Source organism: Trypanosoma equiperdum, assembly GCF_001457755.1.
Source record: "Trypanosoma equiperdum strain OVI genome assembly, contig: ctg_1483, whole genome shotgun sequence".
Classification (NCBI taxonomy): domain Eukaryota; phylum Euglenozoa; class Kinetoplastea; order Trypanosomatida; family Trypanosomatidae; genus Trypanosoma; species Trypanosoma equiperdum.
The window spans coordinates 853-10,056 of NW_027123486.1; the positions used below are offsets into that span (position 1 = coordinate 853).

The following is a 9,204-nucleotide window of genomic DNA, read 5'->3' on the forward strand; positions in this document are numbered from 1 at the left end:
CAAAAAGATCAAAGCGCATAAAAAGCTTCGGGTGAATTACATTTTTCATTGCATCACATATCATCGAATACGAACGCACGCACAAACACACATATAAGTTAGTATTATCAACATATATACACGAACATAATAGCGGAAATTTCTCCGTACCAATAGAGTCATATTATTGTGCAGTGGGAAAGGTATCTTGACTCATGTCATCTTCCCGTGTCACATCCGCCAATCACTCCATGGAGAGTTGTAATACCAGTTTGCAGCGCTCTGGTCTCAATATGAGTGTAGGTGACACGCGATCGATTGTACTTGCACTCCAAACTCTTCAGGAGAAAATACGTCGCTTAGAGCAGGACCGCAACCACCATCAGGATCAGTATGAGAAGGCATTGCAGGCACATGAGGCGTATAAACAAGACATGGAGCATCAATTAGAGCAGGAGCGTTCGCACCACCGTCGGCGTGAGAAGGAACTGCACGAGATGGTGCAGCGCGCAACTGAAGAAAAGACAAGGTTGCAAAGCACACTAGAGGAAAGCCGTAAGGATTTAGGAACGTTTCGTACCGAACTTGAGGAAATGCTGATGAAGGAGTGCGACGCCTCGAAGAAACGTGAGAGTGCGCTCAATAGCGAAATGGAAAGGCTCCGACATGAGCTGGAGGAGCAACAAAAAAAACACCGTACATTACTCGCGTCCATTGAGGAACTGAAAGCAGAGAAGGAGGCGGCAATTGACACTAATCATCACTTGGAACAGGCCATACAGGAACTCATGCGGCGCTGCGGTACGGGAAGTGTAGACAATTCCCGCATGACCGATTGTGATGTGACTAGGCTGACAAATGGCAGCTGTAGGAGGAATAGCCGCAAACCACGTAGATCAAACGCGTTTGTGGGTCCCGTTAGGGGTCGGCTGCAGGAGGCACGCCATCTTGTTAATATCTCTGGTCACTCGGCGGAGCGGCGCCGGGCATCTGTGGGTCTCGCAGGCAATACACGGCGTACCTATAGAGATCCAACATATTCTTCCATTCAACGCGATGCGAGAAGAACCAGCGCTGGCCGCGCATTGGAGCTTGGGCTTAACAATTCCTACCATGTAAGACCTGTGTCTCGTGGGAGAGCGGCAACTCCGGTAAACCAAAGTCACTTTGATTCTGTCGAGGGGGGACTGCGAAGCGGGGCAATGAAGGAAGTGTATGAAGAACTGCAAGAGGAGCTAAAGAGCCTTCATCAACAATACAAAGATACTGTGGAGCGCGCTGCAGCAGAGGAAATTAGTCCTGAAGTGGTGACAGCCGCTCTCAATCGCATCTCAACTCTGATGGACCGTAAGACTGATCAGATTCGGCTCATTAAGGAGGCACAGAGAGATATGGCGAATGCTGGGGTGACTGTAACTGATGTACCCGTTCCTCGGCCCATAAGCTCGGATCGGCGGCGCAATCCCACTCCTGTGGGCGCTGATAAAACTACTCAGCGGAGCCTTATCGTTAATGAGCTTCGCTCCTTATATTCCCAGCATCGGTAGTAACTATCTCTGCGCTTACTCTGTTGGTTAATTCTTCCCTAATTCAAGTTGTCTCTTTCCATGCTGGTTCCATTTGTATCCAATTCGGAGATGCCGTGGAGGGTGCAGAAATATTTGGAACAGAAGCGAAAAAAAACGGGGGAGAGGAAGGGAAAGAGATCACTTGGAGACAAGGAGCAGCAGTGAAGGTGCCACCAAGTCATTTTCAAGAGCATATGGAATGCGCCCATTAAGAGCCCTCTGCAGATGTTGACGATGGGTTTGTGTAGATTTCACACTTTCTTTTCCATCTACGTGGAGGACCGTAACGTACAGTGTGATATGTGCGGGGACTTTGCGTAACAATATTCGGGACAGTTACATGTTACAGTTGTCTGTTGGGGTTTCTGTTGAGAGGAAGAGGGTTTATATTGCACCGGAATGTGTTTGTCTCTTTCACTAAAGTGGTTAGCACTGTATGTGAATTGGTTCCCCCGGTGTTATTTCATCAATGAATAGTTTTGTTTTTTTTTAAAATTCTTGTATTTGCTTCTATTGCTTCGAGGGTTACCTCCGCGCTTGCTCATAAACGTGTTGCTTACTCTTTATCCTCACTTACCAACGAGTGTCTAACTTAGATCAGGTAGTCATAGCACCAAAACTGTTACGAAACCTCCAAACTGCGGGAAGTGGCGCAATTGTTTTTCGGTTAATAAGGTGAGAGTTTGTTGCTGAATGAGCACATCCAATATAGCGCCTGAGGACCCCGGTGACGTGCCGTTAGAAGTCGAAAACCCGCTTACATATGAGGTTGTGAAGGAGTCACTCAGTGCTCTCAGTAGCAACGCAGACGGTTGGCTTGTTTATGCGCAGGCTAAACTTTGCTCGCTGAGTCTTACTTCTATTGATTTGCTAAGCTCATATGTGCATCTTCAGCGGCTCTCACTGGATGACAACCGGCTCGTAACGCTCAAACCGTTACGAAGCCTATGCTGTCTCATACATTTTTCTGCTGCAGGCAATGCACTCACAAACGATGTGTTTGATGACCTCGCTTCGTCAAGTGTGACTCTAGAACGGCTAAATCTTGACAGGAACGCATTAACGTCCCTCGGGGGGCTTTCCAAGCTTCCGTTTCTTATGGATTTCTCTGCGGCAGAAAACGGCATCACAGAGCTGCATGCGGATGATTTCTCACTTCTCCACAGTCTCACACGACTGAATTTAAAGTTGAACAAAATCTCACGGGTCAACTTAGATACATTTTCCAAGTGCCTCACGGTGCGTGCGCTCAACCTGTCATATAACAGCATCGTCGACAAGCGCTTTGTAGTGCACCTAGCGGGTAACTTGGAGTCATTGAACTTAGAACACAATGCGGTAGAAGGTTTTTCCGACTTTGATGTGCTACACAGCTTGGTGTTTCTGTTCCTTTCCAATAACAATATTCAGAACTGGGACGGTTTGGAGGGGTTATCAAAACTTAAGAATATCCGTGTTTTAACTTTAGAAGGCAATCCGGTACTTCGTTCTCATGACGGAACAACATCTGGCAACTCCTCGTCTCTCAGTTATGAGGCACATGTGCAACAGGACGTTGACTTCGCCGCGTGTCGCAGCCTCAACGTGAGTACGCAAAAGGAGGGAATGCCCCTCCCAACTGTGAGCAGTGCATTACTTACATCATTAACAGCACCACAAGTAAGATCAATAATCCATCACTTGCCAGCTGCGCCATACGGGGATGTACAGTGGGAGGTCGATGGCAATCATGAGTTGAGTCAACTTCCATACGAGGAACAATGCCGGTTCCGTGTGATAAGTATGATGCCACAATTGCAGGTATTAGATTCCACAGAGGTACACGCCGGTGAGATTCCACGGGCTATGAGGTTATTCTGCAAAGAAATGAAGAGCGCAGAGGTACTCGCTGATGCAAGGAACTTTCCCTCTGGTTCCGGGTTGAAAGCAATCGGCTTACATCGACTGAAGTCTGGAAGCAAATACATGACTTAGGTGATGGGAGGACAAGTCCCATTTACAGCGCTCACCGGCGGGTGCTTGTTCCGTGGTAGGTGTGCACCGTTTGTGTCAGGAATGAATGAGTTTTTTTTTTTTCGTGCCGATATAAACAATGGACGAATAAAAGTTACAATGATTGCTATCTTCTACTGATACACGTGCACTGGCCTTCAATTTCCATTAGCTATTTCGTGATGTCACTTCATTTTGTTTTTATTTGTGCCCTCAACTTTTGCCCCTTACCGCTACTCGTGGAATAGCCTACTTCATTCTCACAGATATCTAATCTGATTTTCCATTGGCATTTACGGCGCATCAGTTATCAGAGGAGCACAACGCAAAAGAACAATCAACCATTACAAAAATGAAGTGACGGCGGTACCGGCGCGCTCCTCACGAGTGAATAAAGGGAGCGTTTGGGTTTCATTATGAGTTATAAAGGCGGTGGTGGTCGATACGTGATTCTTTCGCCTTTAGATATTACAAAGGTGCGCATTTCCTCCGTTTGAGGAACTCCATCTCGAACTGTTCTCTCACTCTTTTTATTTTTTATTTTTTTCTTTTTTGGTGGAGTTTGGGTGAAATTCACTATTTTTCGACTGCACTAGCTACGTTTTGCGAAGGGCATTTAGTGCTTTTTATACGGTATCGGTAGGGCAACTTTTGTTTGTCAAATTCCCATGAGTGGTAATCAGAAAAGGAGGAAAACAAATTTCCGTTACAGATTTGTTGTTGCTTGTGTGTTTGTTCAATTAAGGAAGCTATAGGGGTGTATTAGTCGTTTGGAGATGTACTTGCATTGTTATTTCAAAGAAAAAAAAGAGAATTTGCGTCCCCTTATATGTCCATTTTTCAACGTGCCAATATATGTATACATGTTACATTTCTCTAATTATAAATGTGGCTCACGGACGGCCTTTCTGATGTCTGAAACGGAGATTGGGGCCTTTTGTTTTTTACTGTTTCTCGCCTTTTAAAAAAAAAATCATTGGAATATCCTTTTTTTCTTCTCCTCGTTTTGCTTCCCTCAAACTGTTTCCATTATTTGGCAACCTTTTTGGTGATGACTAACCAAATGGATGTTGGTCTTTTTTTTTTTTGCTTGTACAATCATTCAGGGCATCTTAATGTCGACCACTTCTTTCGGGTACAGAGTCACGGGGGATCACGCAGCCCACACGGAGGTATCACGTGCCCTCTTCAGCTCAAACGATAGCTCAACACGGCAGCACCTTTGCTCACTATGTTTCAAGTACCAAATTAAGCAATGTATTCCCCTTCATCCATTGGAACACTCGGATACCGAGCGGTATTGTTTCGCATGCAGGAAATGCGCGTCCCAGTGGCGGAATGTGCGGGGAAGTGAAGGAACCCCGATATTAATGTCATGCCCAAGTTGTTTTGTCTCTATGCCTACCAATGCCATCACTAATGGGGTTGGAGATGGAGATACAATTATTCAAACTGACAAAGAGGTTGGTGAAGCCGACACCTCCTCATCGGTGCCATTGAATGATGGGTTTACAGATGTGGAAAGGGAGAGCGGAATATGCGGTGCATGTGAGAGGGAAGGTGCTAATCTCTTTTGTGTTCCCTGCGGTTTCCCTTTATGTGAAATCTGTATGGTGTCCTCTCATCAACGTGGCCGGTATACGACACACAAAATCGTCCCTTTAAAGTCGGCAATACACATGGAGCCGAAAGTTTGCAATACTCATCCTTCCCAGCCACTAAATGCATATTGCGTTACGTGCTCGACGGTTATTTGCATTAACTGCTACTTGGAAGGTGCACATAAAGGTCATTCGATGGAGTCCGTTGAAAGCGCTGCTCGCAGGACCCGGTTGGAAGTGCAGGAACAGGTGGAAAAACTTCGAGTATCTGCTGCAGCCACACAAAGTTTGTCAGCTGACATTGAACAACGGTTACTGCCCTTGTGTAACAAAGCTTTAGTATTCAGGCAGGAGGCGGTTAAAAAGTGCTTCAACACACTTCGGAATGCTCTTGAGGAGCGTGAGTGTTTGATGATGAATCAGGTATCTAACGACGTGGTTCATCTCAGCAACACATTCTCGTCACTTAATACCCAATGCAAAGTCGCGAACGCAACCTTCCAATATACTATTGAGTCAGTGAGGAATACATTAGAGGCGATGGATGATTCCGAGGTGACAAAGTTCGGTGAGATGATGAAAAAGAGTTTAGCCACCGTTCAAGAGACGTCAAAATGTATGAGTGACTGTTGCCACAGCACGGCCCAAATCCAAAGCGAACAACTTTCATCGCGTTATGGTTCGGAGAATTTAATAAGTGTTGCTCAAGAAGATGAAGTCATAAGACTTATTAGAAGCCTGAGCTTTTCATCTAATTCAAGCGCGGCACCCCCCGCAAGCCGGCCCACTGTAGCATTACGAGGTACTACTAGTGTAACACATGTTGATGTGAAAACACCGGAGTTAACCTTAGAGTGCCGGAAAACCAGGCGGGCCGCGTGTATTGAGAGGAAAGAGCCAATCTGTCCTTCCTTTACTTCATTGGAACGCAGAACTGTTGCATTTAGGGAAATTCCCACCTTGGGCGCGCACCGCCACTTGAAAGCTGAGTTGCAAGGGATGGAAGATGTAAGTTATAACGTTTTACAGATGGGAAGTGAAGGCAATGTTCCAGCAAAAACTTCCAGGCGTCTTGAATTGTCAAAGTTAGAATTGAAGAAGTGGGATTCCACATGTGGTTCCGCTCAGGTTGACGCCGTGGCCATTGGAAAACATTCTGTTGGTGAGGCAACCGATGATAGCGAGTTATTAGTGGGGCGCAAGAGAAGTAGGTGATATTACTCCTGTTTCTCCTCCTCCTCCTCCTCGATTTCTTAAGTTGACTGCTTGTATTTGTTAGAAGTATGAATTTCTGAAACTGAGAGGCTTTGGAGCATTATTTCGTTTGTTGAGCATTAAAACAAATTGCTACGGCGAAGAGGGGCGCAAGGTGCATGAGATAAATGGGGTCCCGGTATCGTTTCGACTTCTGGCACTGCGGGACGGCTCGTTGAGCGAAGCGGACTCTCAATTGAAATGTAAAATGAGGAAAGTTTACTTGTACTTTTTTTTTTTTTTGTTAAGTTGACTGTTTTTTGCGTGTGCGTGTGTGCGCTTTTTTTAAAATATATATATATATTTTTTGTGAGTCAGTTTGGGGCGTTGGACATAGATTAGAATCACCGCGCCGAATGATACCGTTAGATATTCCAGTTTACTTAGTTAATACGCATTTCAGTGAGCGGTGGAGAGGCATCATCACAATTAAATCTGTCGTTTTCGTTCCCTTCTGGGATATTTGTGTTGTACAAACCCAACTTCATGTCGCTTCCTTTTCAGTGCCCAATCCTTCAATTTATTTTAATCGTCGCTTTTTTTACTTGAAGGTCACAATTACGTTATTAGTGATTTTCCACTACTGCTTTTTCCATCTTTGTTGAATTGTTCTCATCTTTATCATTATTTCTATGAGTGACTCTTTTGTATTTGGCAGGTGGTGATTCACCGTTTCCAATATTGTGTACGTCGGTGCTGGGGGATTTCAAGCTCTTGGATTAAAAAAAAAAAATGGAATCCCCCAGCACCGAGTGTAGCGGCAAAAATAAATGGTCGGTGTTCCTTTTTGTGCAGGTGTTTACGCGCTTGAAAGGACTGGGGAAACATATATGATTCGGGAGTGTTACTAGACGTGTATTTTTACGCGGTTGCGTTGCTTCATCTTTTGTGGCGTTGCCGCTTGCATAGGTGTGAATTAATACATACTTGTAGATTATCTTTGGCACTTTCCCAACCTTTTGTTTTTTTTTCTTTATTCTCTTCTGCGCCTTTATTTACATGTGCTCTTATGTTGCTCTTTTCTTCCCCCCTCCATTTCCTTTCCCTTTCTCTCCGTTTCATTCCCATTACCGCGCTTTGTTCAATAACATCTACGGATACTTCCACTAGGAAAATCTTTACTTCGAAGCTGGTGTACTGCGGGACACCGTGCACGTTTAGCTCATCATGGGAACTTCGTCCACCGACCTAACCGTTGTTTCACCGGATGCCGTTGTGTTAAGCTATAGAAATTCTGATGATATTATTGCGACACCTTGCGAATTAGATCAGCAACACCAGCAGCAGTTGCAACTGCAGTTGGAGCAGCAACTTCATGGCAATGTTGTAATGGGTTGTGTGCAAAGCCTGAAGGCAAGTGAGGATGCGTTTCCCGAAGCATTTTCTCCCTCTGAAAGCATTACAGGTAATGTTGTTATAGCAGATACCTCACGCCACAAATACTCAGAGTCTGAGAGGGAGTCCAAAAGTAGAAAATGCGACTCTTCTGTGCCATCGATTGACTGGGATGATGTTAATGACGCAACGATGAGGCGGGTGCTTAGCGTCATGAGTTTGAGTCATGCTGACACTGGTGAGTCTTTTCGTTCCATTAGTTTTGTTGACGCGGTTCGTGCGTTAAAGCATGACAGATCCTCATGGGAACCATATGCGATACCACTGCGTGCACGGGGGAGGGGGCGATGTCTTCGGTTGCGTGGTTTCCTGAGAAAAGTGTTCTTTTGTTGTAACAGCTCCTCATCACTCGACAGTCAAACCAACGCGGGTGCTCCCATAGATCCCAAAAATCCGAAACAGGTTCTCCAGCAGGATGTGGATTTTTGCTCAACACTTCCTTCTATGCCATTTGACCACAGTAATCCCATTCACCGACGGCTGCTCATAACACTTCGCAATGTATTGATTCGTGACGCCGAGGAGCACAATGGCAATGTCTGGAATGAGTGGGAGAAGCTTGGGTTTCAAGGGAGTGATCCGGCAACTGACCTTCGCTCTACGGGGTTGTTTGGTTTGTTGCAGTTAGTGTTTCTTCTTGAGTACTATAGAGCATTCGGTTTTCGCTTGTGGGACACGTGTATAAAAAAGGGGGAGGATGGTGACAACGTTTTTGAGGAGCTTCCGTTTGTTTTAATCGGATTTAATTTTACCGGTGTGGTACTTGATCAGCTGAAGGATACACGAACTCATGCAGAGATGATGCGGCGAGCGCGAAGTTCTGGTGGTGAAGGTAGAGGGGGTAAGCAAAACATATCCCCTCTACCGTTGCATCCGCAGTGTGAGGAAACCCTGCGGCGTGAATTTCCTTTTTTAATTACGTGCTGTGAATATTATGTTGGTTGCTTATTTCAGTTCCTGGAGCTATGGCTGGAGCTGAAGAAGCAGCGGGGAGGGCGGGCTCCAATGATAGGTGATTTTAATGTCGTTAAGGTGAAGCTGTGCGCAAGTATCAAGCGAAAAGGGGCTCCACAAATATTTAGTGCGTGCAGCAGTGCCCGGCATCCAGTTCCTTCCCCAGAAGGGGATCATGATGATAATAATGAAGAGTGACGGGTTAACACAAGAAATGTTTGTTTGTTTGGTTGGTTTTTTTTTACTTATTTATAGGCGGAGGGAAAAATTGGGGTCTGGGAAAAAAATGAAGGGGATAAAGAGGACTTTGTTTTTTTTTTTGTTGAATAAACAACGGCATTACACCGTGTGGTTGCTCGCCGCAAAAATCCAGGTGGAATGTGATAGATAGAGTGATATCAGTAAATGCGTCTCTTGTCATGCCTATTTATTCATATATAGAAAAGGAAATATTACGCATG

The 9,204-nt window shown here is 45.2% G+C and overlaps 4 protein-coding genes across 4 annotated transcripts; all 4 read left to right on the plus strand.

The window, feature by feature from the left end:
• Positions 1 to 194: 194 nt before the first annotated feature.
• On the plus strand, positions 195 to 1,526 carry TEOVI_000520000 (uncharacterized protein; the record flags this gene model as incomplete). The annotated part of the gene is made up of 1 exon (XM_067221791.1): positions 195 to 1,526. One exon carries the CDS (start codon positions 195 to 197, stop codon positions 1,524 to 1,526), a length of 1,332 nt encoding a protein of 443 aa, XP_067077892.1.
• A 714-nt stretch (positions 1,527 to 2,240) lies between these two features.
• On the plus strand, positions 2,241 to 3,521 carry TEOVI_000520100 (leucine-rich repeat protein (LRRP), putative; the record flags this gene model as incomplete). Its single annotated transcript, XM_067221792.1, has 1 exon — positions 2,241 to 3,521. The coding sequence occupies one exon, from the start codon at positions 2,241 to 2,243 to the stop codon at positions 3,519 to 3,521; it is 1,281 nt and encodes a 426-aa protein (XP_067077893.1).
• A 1,085-nt stretch (positions 3,522 to 4,606) lies between these two features.
• On the plus strand, positions 4,607 to 6,355 carry TEOVI_000520200 (B-box zinc finger, putative; the record flags this gene model as incomplete). The annotated part of the gene is made up of 1 exon (XM_067221793.1): positions 4,607 to 6,355. The coding sequence occupies one exon, from the start codon at positions 4,607 to 4,609 to the stop codon at positions 6,353 to 6,355; it is 1,749 nt and encodes a 582-aa protein (XP_067077894.1).
• A 1,206-nt stretch (positions 6,356 to 7,561) lies between these two features.
• Positions 7,562 to 8,941, plus strand: TEOVI_000520300 (ELMO/CED-12 family, putative; the record flags this gene model as incomplete). The annotated part of the gene is made up of 1 exon (XM_067221794.1): positions 7,562 to 8,941. The coding sequence occupies one exon, from the start codon at positions 7,562 to 7,564 to the stop codon at positions 8,939 to 8,941; it is 1,380 nt and encodes a 459-aa protein (XP_067077895.1).
• Positions 8,942 to 9,204: the final 263 nt, after the last annotated feature.